This window comes from Myodes glareolus, chromosome 6 (genome assembly GCF_982192425.1).
Source record: "Myodes glareolus chromosome 6, mMyoGla1.1, whole genome shotgun sequence".
NCBI classification, from domain to species: domain Eukaryota; kingdom Metazoa; phylum Chordata; class Mammalia; order Rodentia; family Cricetidae; genus Myodes; species Myodes glareolus.
In genome coordinates this window covers 90,003,727-90,020,698 of record NC_142031.1, presented here as the reverse complement: position 1 = coordinate 90,020,698, position 16,972 = coordinate 90,003,727, and the positions used below count along the sequence as shown (strand labels likewise).

The 16,972-nt window shown below is 38.1% G+C and overlaps 1 protein-coding gene across 4 annotated transcripts in view; it reads right to left on the bottom strand.

The window, feature by feature from the left end:
- Positions 1-16,972, bottom strand: part of Sos1 (SOS Ras/Rac guanine nucleotide exchange factor 1) — an 85,042-nt gene that overhangs the window by 44,186 nt on the left and 23,884 nt on the right. For 3 of the 4 annotated variants that reach the window (XM_087907320.1, XM_087907322.1, XM_087907321.1), the window contains exons 2-8: positions 15,615-15,740; positions 10,836-10,967; positions 9,335-9,499; positions 7,692-7,901; positions 5,069-5,212; positions 2,368-2,478; positions 2,190-2,288 (exon numbers count right to left, since the gene is read on the bottom strand). In XM_087907320.1, the coding sequence (XP_087763446.1) occupies positions 2,190-2,288; positions 2,368-2,478; positions 5,069-5,212; positions 7,692-7,901; positions 9,335-9,499; positions 10,836-10,967; positions 15,615-15,740 (987 nt within the window). The remainder of the gene's footprint in view (positions 1-2,189; positions 2,289-2,367; positions 2,479-5,068; positions 5,213-7,691; positions 7,902-9,334; positions 9,500-10,835; positions 10,968-15,614; positions 15,741-16,972) is intronic. The other variant, XM_087907323.1, reaches the window with a different exon arrangement.

The window sequence follows — 16,972 nt, the reverse complement described above, 5'->3', positions numbered from 1 at the left end:
TGGCAAATGCCAAAAACATCAGAGATCTGGACAGGCAAGAATACAGTGGGAGATGTGGTGAGGGAAAGTGTCACGGACAGTAAGAAACATCTCTAGTGATGAAAACACCCAAGTGTCTACATGAAGTAACCTTTGCAATGTTTTAAGTTGATGGTGCTACCTAGTGAAATAACCATTCTATAAAAAGGAAACCAGGGCTCAAAAAAGTCAAGTGATTTTTCTCTAGCCACACAGTTTGTGGGCAGAAAGACTTCAACATCTACAAAAATCCCAAAACCCACTCAGCATACAAATACATTATGGCTAGTTTCCAACTGCCCCTCAAATCTTAGCATTTGGTGCCTCCATCTGCCCTGATCTCATGCTGTCAGCTCTGCGTCCAAAATTACCAAGTATAGATGGACATTTCAGAGTAACAATTCCCCAAAGAGAAAAAAATTAGAATACTAAGTTGTCCTCTGGCCTCATGGACAGTGTGTGCACACAAGTGCATTTACTTATGTATACACATGCAAAATAAATAAGAATACAAGCAGTACATCAGTGCTGAAAAGAATCCAGAGTGGAACAAGTGACCAGCCTGTCGGTCAGTTCCCTTTCCGTGTACTACCCATGTACTGTTTACTTTGCAATGTAAACTTAAGTCATAATATGATTTAGGGATATACATTCTCAAATGAGGAGAAAAATATTAAATCCTAAAGGGTGTTCTTAAAATGTGATTACCATAGCTATAATTTTTGGAAATCTTAATTAGATGTATAATGAAAATAACCCCCCACTTCTCAAGACAGGGTCTCATACTGGCCTAGATTCGCTACGTAGCCTTGCCTGGCCTCAAATTCATAGTAATCCACTTGCCTTAGTCTCTCAAGTGCTCATACTGTAGGTTTGATCCACGATACCGAGATACATTTAAATAGCATTCTTTTTTTAAAAAAAAGAAATTATGTCTTTAGAGTGTGTGTGTGCACTTGTGTGTGCAGGTAGGGAGGTAGGTCAGAGGACAACATGCAGAAGTCAGTTCTCTCCTTCCACCATGTGGGTTCCAAGAGTCAAACTCAAGTGATTAGGCTTGGCGGCCAGCACAATCTCACTGGCCTTTATGATTTGAGATAAAGTTGAACTCTGTTGCCCACAGTGGCTCACAACAGCTTCAAGTGCTGGGTTTACAGGTAAGAACAACTACACCCAACTAACTCTTTTCTTTAAAAGCTATTTTGAATTCTGTGTGTATTTGTGTGCCTGTGAGTATATGCTTTGTGTGTGCACAGAGGCTAGAAGAAGGCACTGGCTCTCCCTGAAGCAGTAGTCACAGGTGGTTTGTTAGCTGTTCAGCGTGGGTGCTAGAAACTACATTTAGGACCTCTAGAAGAGTGTCACATGCTAAGCCACCTTTCTATCCTTGAAGTTTCCATGTGCGTGCACATCTGTGTGTACATGTATGGGTACTCGTGTACATGGAAGTCAGGGACAACTTTGTGGCCCTGGTTCTCTTTCCTCCTTTCTATGAGCTTCTGGGATTGACCTCTCCTTGTCAGGCTGTGTGACAGGTGTCAGCACAGTTTCATCTTGCTAGCCCTTAATTTTTCTTATTAAGCTGCTCAAATTTTATAACCTTTCAAATCCTCATCACAGCTTCTTACATCTGTTTATAAATTAATAAACTTTAAAGCTTTATGTAGCTACTCAATCCTTTAGAATTTCATTACTTCTTAATATTTTAACTACGATCAATTGGAGACTTTTTACTAGTATACAAATTCAGTGTTTTAAAATAGTAACAATAGTGAGTTTTACAGATATAATTGCAAAGCTGAACTATGAAAATCTATTAAACTAAGTAATACTTTAGTCTTATTTTCATATTAGGTCCCTGATAAAGAGTCCCTTCAACTACTGAGGTCCTCAAATGGAGTCCTGGATGCATAAACGGTTGTTTTCAAAGAATCTTACCCATCTAAGCAAAAAGGCCACATGATTAAAGATAAAATTGCTTTACAGTTCAGTAGTAAAGTCAGAAAAAACATGTTGTTTACTTCTGCAGATTTGCTTAAAACTGCTTCTCAGCTGGACAAAGAAAATGAATATACACTAATGGATATGGACGCTCAGATAATCATTTTTCAATAGAGTGGCAGAAAAATGACAGCTGACTGCTTTGTAAATACCAATGAGAGCTTCCTTACCTTCAGAAGCTCAAAGTAATGCAGACAGTGGTACACAGGAGCGAGCAGCAGCCGGGGCAGGACATACTGGACAGCTTCTTTGAAGCCCTCGCCTATTGACTAAAAAATGAAGAGATTTAACTTTTTTTAAGAGCTTATTTTTCTGATATTGTGAAATTTGATTTAATAGTCACTGTACCTGCAAATAAAGTGCTGCCCCAGGCTTTGATAACTGACTAAGGAAACGGTCATGGAATCCAGGTCGTAAAATATCCCGAGCATATGATTCATATGGGTCAAATGCTAGTTCCTTAAAAATAAAGACAGTAAAATAAGTGTAAATAATCTGTCTCCAAGGTAAAATATAAATGACCCACCACCCAAAATATAAAAAATTAAATTATGAACCAATCTACACAAACATAATATTTCTTTTAAAGATTCCAAACGAAAATTGAGTGGTTATTATAATTTAACAGAATAAATCTAATATTCTCAAGTAAAAGAACATATACTTTTCTTCTTCTACGTAATAGGATCAATGTACACTAAGAGACTTCTCTGTCCTAGGAGTGGGCAGATTTGGTTCTAGAAAACAGCACAGCTTAATAGATGGGTATGACTAAGTAAGACATGAGCATTTAAGACCCTGATGTTAGATATTTATTTTCTCAGATTTAAAGGTGGTGGCCTAGAGAAATGGCTTAGCAGTTAAGAACACTTATTGTTTTTGTGGAGGATTCAGGCACCTTCACAGTAGCTTACAATGACCCATAATTCCAGTTTCAGGATATCTGATGCCCTCTTCTGGCTTCTGGGGGCACCAGGAACATATGTGGCATGCAATCATACATGCAGGCAAAATACATAAAATAAATAAATGTAAAAAAAATTTTTTTGGTATTGGATTTTACTTTCCTACTTTGTAAACCAGAAGTAACAGCTTCTATCATCTAAAAGTCTGTTGTAGTTTTCACAAAACTAACAATCCAAACTGTAAAATCAAAACATCATTTTTAAAAAAAAAAAAAGTACTGATGATTCCTGAGGAAATATAGAGTAGGTTTATTGATTTTAGCAAGGAGAAATAGGACCTTTCCCATCTCAATCCAGTGCTCTCCTCCACTTAATGTAACACCTAGGAGTGACAGAGATAGCTCAGTGAGTAAAGATGCCTATCAACAAGCCTGATGACATTAGTTCAATCCCTGTGACCCACAAAATGGAAGGATACACTGACTCACACAAAGTGTCCTCTGACCTCTAATACATGTGAAAGAAACACACACATAGAATTTCAGATTCTAACAACTGTTCATTTCTATAAAAGCTAATTCTAAAAGAGACAAGTGGAAGGATGTAGTAGGCAATAAATAATAAGACAAGTGACTAAAAGGTATGAATTACCTTTAGTGTTGTTTTTTAAACTACTTCTTAAGATTCACTAGACCACCAGGTCTGACAGCACTGCAGCCGGAGCTCTGGTCACCATGGTGACATGGCAGGGAATGCTCCTAGCTATTCTGCTTCCTTACATCTTCGTTCAACTCCTAAGTTGTTAATTATTACGTTGTTCTCTGTCTGCTGATTAATGCTATCTGTGTCACATGCCAAGACTCTGTAATTCCATTCTGCTCCACTGTCTGTCTATATTGGTAGCAACACCATACTCTGATACTACTATTCAATAAATCTATGTATGTGATAGAGTTTCCTCGGTCTGCTGTCCCTCTAAATTAATTTTGTTTCTTCTTTTTTTTCTGGCATGGGGGTGGGTGGTAGGTGGTGGGTGAGAAATTCAAAACAGGATTCTCATTGTGTAGCTAGCACAAACTACCCTAGAACTTGCAACACAACCCAGGCTTCACACTTATTCTTGGACACTAAAGACAACTTGCTGTACACTAACTGCTAACTTTAATGAAATACTGAGTTTCTCCATCCATAAACACAGCATAGTATATTCCCATTTACTCATACATCCTGTATGAATCTAAATATTTTACAATTTTTCTTAACAAAGGTCTTATATACTTTTAGTTAGGTCTTTTATCATCATTATCATGTACATGCATTTGTGTACAGGTGTGTCGACATCATTGTGTACATGTGTGTGTACAAGTGGGTCATCATCACCGTGTACCTGTATGTGTGTACAGGTCAGAGAACTTTTGGGAATCAGTACTCATTCTACCATAGTTCTAGTGATTGAACTCTTGGGCTGGAACTCACCCAGGGACCAAGCTCAGGCTGTCAAGTCTGCACAGTGCTTTATGGGTGGAGCAATCTTGCCTGCCCTGCTTTCTTACTGAGTATCTTCTAACACATGGCAGTTTTTGCCTTTAAGGCTCTATATTCTGATGGCTGTCACAGCACCGAAATGCTCAGTTTCCTCTAAGCCGCTACAGTGAACTTACCTAATTTTTTTTTAGTGTCGTTTTCTTGTATCTGCTAAGTAAGGACAACTCTTTTCATTGTTTTTTTGAGACAGAATTTCTCTGTGTAGCCCTGACTGTCCTAGAACTCATTCTGAAGACCATGCTGGCCGTGAACCAGAGATCCACCTGCCTCTGCCTCCCAAGTGCACGACCACTGCCCAGCAGACAATTCTGTCTTATTCTGTTCCTTTTCTATCATTTTGTACTAGGCAGTCCCTGAGTGATTCACAGTGAGGCACTAGGACTGGCTGTAGTGTGACTCCTCTGTGAATCTGGGGAAGACAACTTTTTCTGTGTTTGACCACAATAAATGTTGACAGTGACTCTATGGGAAAGGAGCAATAATGCATTTATAAGTTAATTACCTGTGACTTGAACTGGAAATAGGAATTATGAACCTATTTTTAATGTAAATGTAGACTTATAAACAGACTTTCTTTTGCTATATAATGACATACTTACCTCTGCTAAGTCTTCAAAACAGCTTCCTACTAATGGGTGGGGACTGCCTTCATCTGTCATTTCTACAGTGTCTTCTATATGGCCCAGTAACTTTACACTAAGTTCATGTATATCTACTATACGACTAAATATGTTTTCTACATCCTGTGGAGAAAAGGGAAAGAAACATTAATTCAGTCATGTTGTATAATAAGATATCTTTTTAGTAAATAAAATCATATTATAACCAAAGTTTAATAGACTGAGGAATTTTAATGACTCACAATAAAAACACTTCAAAATTCCTTTTTGTGATATACAATTAAGAAATACACATCTCTGTCAATTGTTTTGCTTTAGAACATCTTGATATCCACAGATCCCCAACAGTTCAGCAGAAAGCAACAGGGTTTAGTTGTCTGTTTCTGCATTACACTGTTGTCATCTAAATTCTGGTTGAAGGACACGAAGAACCATGGCTTTATCCAGATACATAATTTTATCCAGATGTGTAATGGGAAAATGGAGATTTTAATAGTCTATTCAACAAACTGTGTTTTTTTTGTCTTCTGTGTAGTGTCTGTGTAGCTTTTCTATTGAGACTTAATTAACATATCATAAAATAATTGGTTTTCTGAGAGAGGATGCTGAGAGTACCGTGCATGGGACTTAAGGAAACTGTCTAAGGCAGGAAAGTATCTTCTGTCTTGACAATGACAGGGTTAAATATGGAGAAATAAATGTACAAGATCTCACAAAAAGTATATTTTAAGTAAGTCTTATCTTCCTATGTGTGGACCGTGTAAGTACAGTGTAAGATGTACTGACAGAATGTATTTCCCACTGTTGTGTGGACCGTGTAAGTACAGTGTAAGATGTACTGGCAGAACGTATTTCCCACTGTTGTATGGACCGTGTAAGTACTGACAGAATGTATTTCCCGCTGTTTTACTTACAGTCCCTACAGCCACAGTTCTACTCTCTAAACATTCCATGCAAACAGATGAAATGTACTACCCTGGCATTAATAAACTCATCATTTCATACACATTAATTGTAATATGGTCTCTGAGACCATATAATTTTATACTGGTCTGTTAAAATCTACTGATTACTATTTTATCAGTGATTTTTATTTAGGTCAAATTAATTTTGAGAAATGGTTTGTATACAGTAAGAGATCCCTTCTTTAAATGTATTTTTGGTGAGATTGTAACCTCATTCTAGTCACTATCCACATTTTGTCTCTAAAAGTTTTTTATGGGGCTAGAAAGATGGCTCAGCAGTTAAGAGCACTGGCTGCTCTTTTGGAGGACCAGGGTTTGATTCCCAGAACCTACAGGGCTTATAATTCCAGCCCCAGGAGATCCCATGTCCTCTTCTGGCTGCCACAGGAAAACAATCACATATAAAATAAAAGCAAAGCATATTTTTAAAAAGTTCTCTTATATTTTATCTGCATCAACTCCCACAATCTTCACTGCCAGAAAATGAGTGTTCTCCTTTCCATTACTAGACAATTATCTTTTCCAGAACCTGTCATATGTGTCCAGCTTCTCTGCTCATGTTCTTGAGATTCAGTTATTGGGGTGTATGCATAAATACTTCATTCCTTATGCCTGGAGAGTAGCTGTTCACTCTAAGGGTACATCATAATCATCCTATGTTCACCTTTCATAGGGTAACATGGAAAATTTACAAACCCCTAAGTAGTCACTCCACATTCTTCTCAGTATCTGATGCTTAAAAAAAAAAAAAAAGTCCAATACATATGTGGAAATATCTCACTATGCTTGATTTGTATTTTTCTGATAATTAATGATATTGAACACCATTCAGCAAGTTTTGTTTGTTGATTTTGTCTAAGATATTGTCTCTCCTTTACTCTTTTTTTAAAAGTAAATTTAATGAAACAAACTTAAATGTCATGTACTTCATACATTTAAACTAATTCAATAAATAGTGTCTAGCATATTTATAAACTTATAGAATCTAATTCTTTATTTAATTTTTGTAGTGGTGGGAACTGAACACAAGAGTCTCATACACATATCAGACAAGTGCTTGGCCACTGGGCTGTACATCTGCTCCTGTCCCTTTATTGCTGTACCTTGCACTCCAGAGCCCACTCCTGGGGAGCACCAGGCTCTGTGGCCATTCTCGGTTAGATTAGCATGGACACTGTCCTGAGACTGTACCCCTGTTACAGGGCTGCTGTGATGCTCATCACACTGGAGTGCATTTTTTGTCTACAGTTTTGCCTTGACTGTTTAGAGACAAGAGCTATTTCTTGCTCATCTAAATATGGTGTCCAACAATACAGCTGCTGTTGATAAGGATCAGTTAAATGACTCAAATGAGTCAATTGAATCAAAAATATCTTCTACCTAACAAAGTTTTATTCCTTGAAATAAATGGATTATTATGTGAATTCATTTTCACTTATGTAATTAGTCTATTTTAGATTTTGTCTTTTAATTTCTGATGTTTAATCTATTGAAACTGCTATAGTACTTTATTTGTGACCATGAATTTAAGTTCCACAACTTAAAAAAATTGTTAAATTAGAAGTTACGAATTATGTAAGTTCAAATTTGAAGTGAAATTTAACAACACATGCAAAAATAGCATAAAATATACTTACATAAGATGAAAACAATTTAGAATTAGAGACAAAGGGTTCTCGAAAAACTTTTATAATTAGATTTAATTCTCTTATATATTGTCGGATTTCTGCCATGAATGCTTTTACCAAATCATAGTAAGTTTGTTCTCCTGAGGTGGAAGGCTCTTCATCAGTTAAAGATAAAATATTTATGTCTTCTACATCTTGATGAAACATATCCATCAATACCTATGTAGTGAGAGATATAAAACAAAAGTGTAAAATAATTATCATAGTCTAATTGAAGATAAATGCCCTAGAATAGTTTTCCATTCATGAGAGCATACACATAATGTGTGTGTGTGTGTGTGTGTGTGTGTGTGTGTGTGTGTGTGTGTCTGTGTGTGGAAATTGGAGGACAAACTCTCCCTAAGGATTCTTTGAAATGAGCTGGAGAGAAGAGATGGCTCAGTGGTTAAGAGCAATTGATGCTCTTTCCAGAGGACCTGGGCTCTATTCCAGATCCAGAGATCTGATGCCCTTTTCTGGCCTCCTTGGAGACTAGGCATGAGCATGGTGACAGACATACACGCAGGTAAAATACCCATATACATTTAAAAAAATTATTCAAAAAGTTTACAATTATTACTCTTGTTGAAACTCATCCTTCCCATTCCTGTGGACTACATAAGTACTTAAGTCACTACAATATATTTTACCTTAGGCTACCATATAAGTCACCTTTCAGTACCTTTGGAACCTTGTTTTGTTTTGTTTAATATTTTTAAGCCTTAGAGACATAGTCTCATATAACTGAAGCTAGTCATAAGCTCACTACGCAGCCAAGGTAGCATCAGTTCTGATCAGTTCTGATCTTTCAGTACTGCCTCCACATCCGAGTGCTGAGATGACAAGTTTGTACACTATGTGCTGTTTCTGCAGTACTGGAATCGAACCCAGGGCAGTATACACTCTAGGCAAGCACTCTACCAATCAGACTACATCCCAGCCCCTTTTAACATGTTTCTCTATATCTCATTTCTGTGTGAGCACATAATAGATACATAAAAATATTTTATTTATATGATTCATTAAGAAGCAGCAAGCAGAAGGATTGTATTTTCAGTTTCCAGCAGCCATGTCAGGCATTTCAGAACTGACTATAATTTCAGGTTCAGGGGATTTGACGCCCTGTTTTGGCTTCTCTGAGTCCCTGCATATACACTGTATACATAAACTCATGAAAGTATGCACACATACATATTTAAAACAAAGTAGCAAACATTTTGTATTTCAGCTTCAAAATTTTAATCATAAAAACCAAGTACTTATGCATTTAAAAATATGAAAACACTTGTAATTCCTCAGACCAGGTCACTTATTTCATTCTGGATTGCTCTATAAGAACAAACACTAAGACAGAAGTAGACTGGGTAACGAGATGGGCCGAGCACGAAGGGAGCGCAAACAGAATGCCATCAGAAATGTTTTCTTCCCTGCGAAGGCATTCAGGTATCACACATTTCTACCTTATTCCTACACAGTAACAACCTGGATGCATGCTATTAGATTGCTGAAAATCCTCCCAACACATAATGCAGTGTCCAATTCTTTCTGAAGAGGACATTAGCATCTGATAAATCATAAGTAAAATTTATGAATAAAACACATAGAGCTCTTACCTTATCAGCACACATTGCCACTTTAATGTCTTGTTTTGTGATTTCATAATGTCGTATATTTCTTACATAATTCCCCACCAACTTTAAAATATCTGCAGAAATATATTCTAATACTGCTACTATGTAAACAGAAACCTGGTGGTCAATTTTATAACCCAAGACCTCCTGAAAAATTAAAAAGAAAGTATGTTTAAACATCATATACAGTAAACTTAATATACTGACTAAAAAATAAAAGTACATGACTTGGCCGGGCGGTGGTGGCACATGCTTTAAATCCCAGCACTTGGGAGGCAGAGGCAGGCAGATCTCTGTGAGTTCGAGGCCAGACTGGTCTATAAGAGCTAGTTCCAGGATAGGCTCCAAAGCTACATGAGAAATAAAGATACATACCTATATGTAGAATACACACGTACACACTTTTAAAAAGCTAAGAAAAGGAAGCAGAATTGTACCTCGTCATGTACACTACTTCAGCAGTGCACGTTACTAGATAGGTAATGCTATTCTAAGCAGGAAAGTCTAGGTTTGGAGTCAGGAGCAAACGGTCTCCGTTATCAAGTAGGAGTGCACACAAGAAGCTACACAGAATCTTTTTCTTACCAAACAAGAGTGTCTATAATATTTGGCACCCAGGAATAGCTATTACTCTTATACCTCAACAGTTTCCCAAGAAACCTGGGCTCCCCAAGGAGCCTTATGGCACACTGTTGGCTTTCTATGGAAAAAAAAAAGCTATATGCTACTGAACACATTAAATAGTCCTATTATTGAACTTAATAGAGAGTATGTTCTTTTGTGGAACTAAATTTCCTAAAGAAAGATGAATTCTAAACAAGAGGAGAAAAAAAAAATTCAGTTGGGTATAACAATGCACGTCTTTAATCCCAGCACTTGGGAGGCAGAAGCAGGAGAATTACAAATCCTAGGTCAAGGCCAACCTGAGTAATAAAGTAAGACCCTGTTTCAAAGGGAAAAAAAACCAGAACAACTTTTACTAAGGTTTTAAATATTGTACTAAGGGGTGTGTGTGTTTGTGAATTTGTCACTGTAAGAAACAAAACTAGCATTATTAGGATTCTTGGCACTTGTCTGTCAGTTCTGGGAAGGTTAAAGTGATTAACTTAAATCTAAGTAGGACCAGCTCATGTAAGTAATATTTGGGATTTCTGTCCATGACAACAGGTGCCTGCTGTAGTTTCACTGCAGCGTCTACACAGAATGCTAACAGATCTGAAAAGCTTTATGGGACACTTAGGTCTAAGCAGCAAAGACAAGAAATTTTACAAATTCTATTTTCTAGCAACCTCTGAGGTAAACAAAATCCACAATTTAACTTTATTTATTACTATTGTTCTGAGATTACATTAAACCACGTTGCCCGATCTATATTCATTATCACAGTACCCATTCCACAACATGAATTCCTAGAAAACTTATAACGATTTTCTTATTCAATTAGTTTGCCTTTCAAAGGCAAGACAGCAGGATTTCAGCTTACCCTTAACAAATGATGAATTCTTTCTGCTGGCAGAGATAAAGGGTTTCTTCTCTTCCTCTTTTCAATAGCTGATTGGGCATCAGCTATTGCCCATTTATCAATTGGATGAGGGAAACTTTTTTGAACACGTTCCTTAAAAAAAAACAGGAAAACAATAACTAAACAACAAACAAATGAAACAAAGTTCGTCACTTAAAAATTTTTCTTTTAAAAATTCACAAAGCTGAGCTTTTCACATAACTTATATTGTAAACATAATTTTAGAAATCCTGTGGTTGTCAATGTATTAGTTTCTTAATTAAGGGACTGGACACACTTTAATTACCCGGGAAATCACACCCTGAATTCCACCTTCACTGACACTGATGGCAGGACTGTCTGCCACTTTAAACATCACTCTTACAGTTTCAAGGAAGGAGACTTAAACTAATTTAGCAAATACAACTCCAATACTTTTGGCCCCCAGGGGAGGGCGGAGGGTTGCAAGACAGGGTTTCTCTGTATAGTTCTGGCTGTCCTGGAACTCACTCTATAGACGAGGCTGACCTCAACCTCTCAGAAAACGCCTGTCTCTGCCCCTCCAGCTGCTGGGATTAATGGCATATACCATCATCGCAAGCTCAATAAATTCTTATGTACTTGTATTTTTACTTTAATCCCAATCATAAATTCCAGTAGCATTTTCAATTAAAACCTCAGAGATGTTTCTTTCTTCAACCCCCATGTGAGAATATTTCTATCAAAACTGTCTACAAGTCACGAAGCTAAGTGTTTTGTATCAGTAACAGCAAAGCACGGTTCCATTTTTTAGCAAACTACTTCAAATCTATCATCTAGAACTTATACGGTTAAAATATGATATGATTGAAAGTTAAAGAATGGCCTGTCATAATAGCTAACCCCCTATTTTAAGGTAATTTACTATTAGCAAAAAGTGCTCCCTCTTCCAGTGTTTAAAACCCATTTGCGGTACACCTTGGTTATAGCCAGTAGAGGTCAGTATTATAAAGCCTTTCACAAAGTCTCACTATTCAACTAGACGTATATGAAACAACTAGATGAAATTGAACATTGCCCAATACAAACCTGAATGGAAGTTTTATCAGTAAGTACATGCATGGACACTGTAGAGCTAGGTGTGAGGGAGGTACACAGTACATTTAGGACATCCTAGGAGCAGGTTTGCACACAGTTATCTAAATCCTCTCTTCATCTATGTTCAAGACTGTTCAGGTGCCAGTCTTTAAAACTGTGTATTTTAATTACATTAGACGTAGTTTAATCAGAAGTAAAAGAATTCTTGTAGTTAAAAAGTAAAAGTAGCAAAGCTCTTCAACTGCCTAGTTGGAACCCTGCCTGCTATCCTTATGTGATAAAGGTAATACAAAGGTCCAAAATGGTGGCAGAGCAAGAGGCGAGGAGGGGTGGCAGGAAGTGAAAGGGGAAAGGATAACAAAATAACATCCAAAACACAAAGCACCCCTTGCTCCCCCTAGCTCTCCCCTCCTCTAGTCACTCAGGCACTGTGCTTGGGACTCCAGGGCCTCCTGCCTCCTGGGTAAGAGTTCTGTCATGAGGCTGCAGCTCTTCACCAGCCATGGGATTCCTAGCACTTCGAAACCTCAAACTAGAATAACAACAGTCGAAGAGATAATTATTGGGGGAGGGGACGGGGAATCAGCAAAAAGGGGACAGGAGGGACGGAATGGGAGAGGGTGACAACAACAAAGTATAAATGACATATGCATGAAAATGCCATAGAAAACCCTCACAGCCTGGCAGAACTCACTTGGTGCACTAGTCTGATGACGTGAAGTCAGTCCCTGAGCTCAGAAACCCACAGTGGAAGAACAGACTCCATAGCTGTCTTTCAGCTTTCATACACACTACATGCATGCGTGCACTAGCAAACCCTCTCCTCTCCCTATCCCAACCACCCATGCACACATACATTCACACACGCGCACACACATTAATTAAAAAAATGTTTTTCATCTACCACTTTGTATGTGAACTTAAAAAACAAATAAACAAGCAAACAAACAGTGCAGTAAAATCTCCAAGCTGGCGAGACAGCTCCACAGGTCAGGGCACTGGCAGCCTCACGGCCTGAACCTGATCCCCGGAACTGATGGGAAAGAAACTCCTGAAAGTTGTTCCCTTCATGCAAATGTGGCGTGTCTATACACACAAAGTTAAATGATGCATTTTCAATAGTTTATAGGATGCCCATATACAGAAACTGAAACAGGGCTCCTGAATAAACCTGGCCCTTGTTTTATGAAGCACACTCATCTTTTCTGTTTCCTTCTCGATGATCAATGTACCAAGTGATCTTACAGCCTGGAAAACCATCTCTCCAGTCCCCCGAATTGTTTTTGCTTGCTTGTTTGTTTGTTTTTGAGGGATTTTTTTTTCCTTAAATCTTCATTTGTATCTATTCTCTTCTGATGGTCAATTTTCAAACACATAAGCAAAGAGAAAAATACCCCATAGGATTGTTCTAAGGATATACAAATTTTAAACTAGCACTTTGAAATTATAAAATTTCAGTGGTTAAGAGCTAGGTCTCTTCCAGGAGACCTGAGTCTGATTTCTAGCTCTGCCATCACATAGCTCACAATTGCCTGTAACCCCAGATTCAGGGGGATTGTGCTGAATTGTTTTATGTCAACTTGACACAAAGTAGAGTCACCAGAGAGAAGGGAACCTCAAGTGAGAAAAATGTCTCCATAAGATTGGGCTGTAGGCAGGCCGGTAGGCATTTTCTTAATTAGTGACTGATGGAGGAGGGCCCAGCCCATTGTGGGTAGAGCCATCCCTAGGCTGGTGGCCCGGGATTCTATAAGAAAGCAGGCTGGGCAGCCAGTAAGCAGCTCCCTCCATACCAGTGCTCCTGCCTCCAGGTTTCTGCTTTGTTTGAGTTCCTGCCCTGGCTTCTTTCCATGATAGACTACAGAGCAGAAGAGCAAGCCAAATAAACCCTTTCCTCTCCAACTTGCTTTCTGGTCATGGTGTTTCATCATAGCAGTAAAAACCCTAAGACAGGGATCCAACTCCTTTGGTCTCTGTCAGTACCTGCACTGTGTACATACCTACACACAGATGTGCACACATATATACAGTTTAATATAATAAAAACAAATGTTTGAAAAAGAAATGATAAAGCTTATTACATAAGTGATTGACATTTCTTATTGCCATATTCTTACATATTCTTACACAAAAGTATTTCCAGCCCTAAAGCCTACACATTAGAATTTCATATGGTTTTCTGTTCCTAGTTTATAGATTAAAGATGAAATGAGACAAGCATAGTTATATAAACATGATGGAAAGATCTGATTTGTGTTTGTAATGTCATCAGATTCCTAGAATATACCAACATCAGAAAAATAAGCAAGGTGACATTTGTAAGTCCTTTCTAATACACTAGACATTAAGTCTGGATTCTGCGAAACCATGGAAGCACAAGCAAGGATCAAATAGAAAACCCAACTGAGATTGTTGATGTGATATCATCAGGCAAGCAGTGCTACTCAAGATCCCTGTGAAACAACAGAAATATGTATTTAAGAGGAATTATGAATAAAAAATAATCTGTCTTTAAAACTAAATAGAAATGGGAAGAAATCAGCCAGGCCTAACAGGGAACTCTTGAAATCCCAGCAAATGGGAGTGGAGGCAGAAAGATTAAGAATGTTCTTGACTATACAGCAAGTTGAATTTAACGCCAAACTGGGCTACACGTGATCCTGTCTCAAAAACAACAACAAAACAAAACCACCACAAAGAACCTACTGTAAATGAGTTAAAAAATGAGAATTGCACAGTACATGATCTTTTCTACATTTCAAACCTGTTTTTTTTTCCCTTTCTTTTTTTGGGGGGTGGGATCAACCCTGGAGATGGAATTTGAGGCTTCATGTATCCTAACCAATAAGATACACCTCTAATCCTCAATGTTCCTAGACAGTTCCATTAGCTGCTTCTTTGAAACAGCAATCTTCCACACTCATCTAAAGTCCTGTGACTTGTAGGAGTTAAGGATAACAATAACTAGAACATTCTCCTGGACTCTTTTGCTTTGCTTTTGAGAAGGTCTCACATAGCCCAGGCTGACCTTGAACTCCCTATACAGTTAAAGTTGATTTGAAAACCTGATCCAATCTTGCCTTCACCTCAAGTGCTGGTATTAGAGGTTTGCAGAACAGCAATGTTTGGCACCATAATTCTTTAAATCCACACCTTGGGAGCCTTCAGCTCTGTCTTTCAGCGCATACTCACATTTGCTTTGTAACTGTTACCAGTGCAGTTATAAGTTCATCTTTCTCTGATCCCAATCTTTCCTACTATTCTCCCTGAGGTATTTTCAGATACTTTATTATCAATCCTTTAACTTTCTGAAATTTAAAGGAAATGTTTTTGGGATGAAAACTTTGCACATGTTCTACTCTTAAAAGTATGGACATCTCTGTGAGTTCAAGGCCATTCTGGTTTACATAGCGAGTTCCTGGGCAGCCAGGACTAACTATAGAAAAAGGCTTTGTCTCAACAAAAAAAGGAAAGATTCTAGTAGCAACAAGAAGTTGTTCATTTAAACTGAAAAGTCAGATCTTAAAAGTTTCACATATAAGCTATCACATCCCCAGAACAAAGTTTAAAGACATCCATGAGCAACCTGAAGAGCTAATGCTTTTCTCCTTCACTGCCATTACAACAAACATGTAAGCTAGAAATACATACAGCCTACAGGACAAAACGTGTTATTTGTCATACCTCCACATCTGAAGCACTCCGGGGCTGAGCTTGGCAAAGCATGTTTAATAATTGCAAAATTAATTCTTCAACATACTGAAGAGCATCATCATTAGACTCGAGGGTAGGATGAACTTGCCCCTGAACCTATAAACAAAAAGTGAAGTAATTAGAGTGTGGGTTTGTACAAAAGAATTTGGACTAGCCTACAAATACAGATTGACTGTTGTCCAAAAATTAGGGCTTCTCAACCTTTGTTCCCAGCCTCATGCACCATGTAGGCTATTAATATCTTTTAGAGGTCCAGTTACCTAACTGTAATTTCACTATCTTTACATACACTATGGGTTGCAATGAGATGCAGAAATGGGAGTAGGAGGGAGTGGCTATGGCAGTGATAAAATATTCGGTTTATGTGGGATGCCTGCCCAGAATCAGCTAGAACTTTCAACATTCTACTTGGGTGAAATTGAGGGTCTGTCCCTTGTTTAATTCTACCTTCAGTACCCAATGATAAGACCCAAGAGGATAGCTCATCAGGTTCACTAATGAATATTCAGCATCTAGTACTATGGAGAGCACACACAATACAAGTTGATAAGATAGTTGTGAACACAAAAGTACCTTACAACAATCAACACAGGGCCAAGGAGAGGATAAAAGCACAAGCCTGGTGACCAGAATTTGATCCACACACAAATTATACATTTGTAATCACAGCACTTCTACAGATGGGAGTCTGACACAGGAGAATTGCCAAGAACCTGGCAGGCCAGAAGCCTGGAGCACTCAGCACAGCAGGAGAGACAGAGACCCTGTGTGGGAAGTAAGAGTTTACTCCCCCACACATTGTCCTCTGACATCTATAAATGCATTTGCGCTCTCTCTCTCTCTCTCTCTCTCTCTCTCTCTCTCTCTCTCTCTCTCTCTCACACACACACACACACACACACACAACCCAAATGAGTACTTTGACACATGTGATTTAGTATATTAAACTGTGAGAAGATGGGTGATCAACTAATAATCTTTATTTTTCCATGACGTTTTTCAGAATTGCTTAAGGCTGGCTGATGTCTCTACCAAGCTTTCATTTTAATAACCAGCACAACAGTTTTGCATTCCTTTATTGCTCACTATGGTTCAGAACTATTCCTCACCAAATAAATGGCAAGAAAAGTCATTCCTGATGATAGATGTGCTTTAAGACATGTCCCCATTGACTGAAGGCAAACAGTATGAAGATGAGAGCCTCAGTGTGGGGGAAAACTGTTAGTATACTGTAGCTGGTTTTTTGTTTTGTTTGTTTGTTTACTCTTTTGGGGCCCACCACCCTGCTCCCAAATACATACGTGGAGACTCAATTTTACTTATGAATT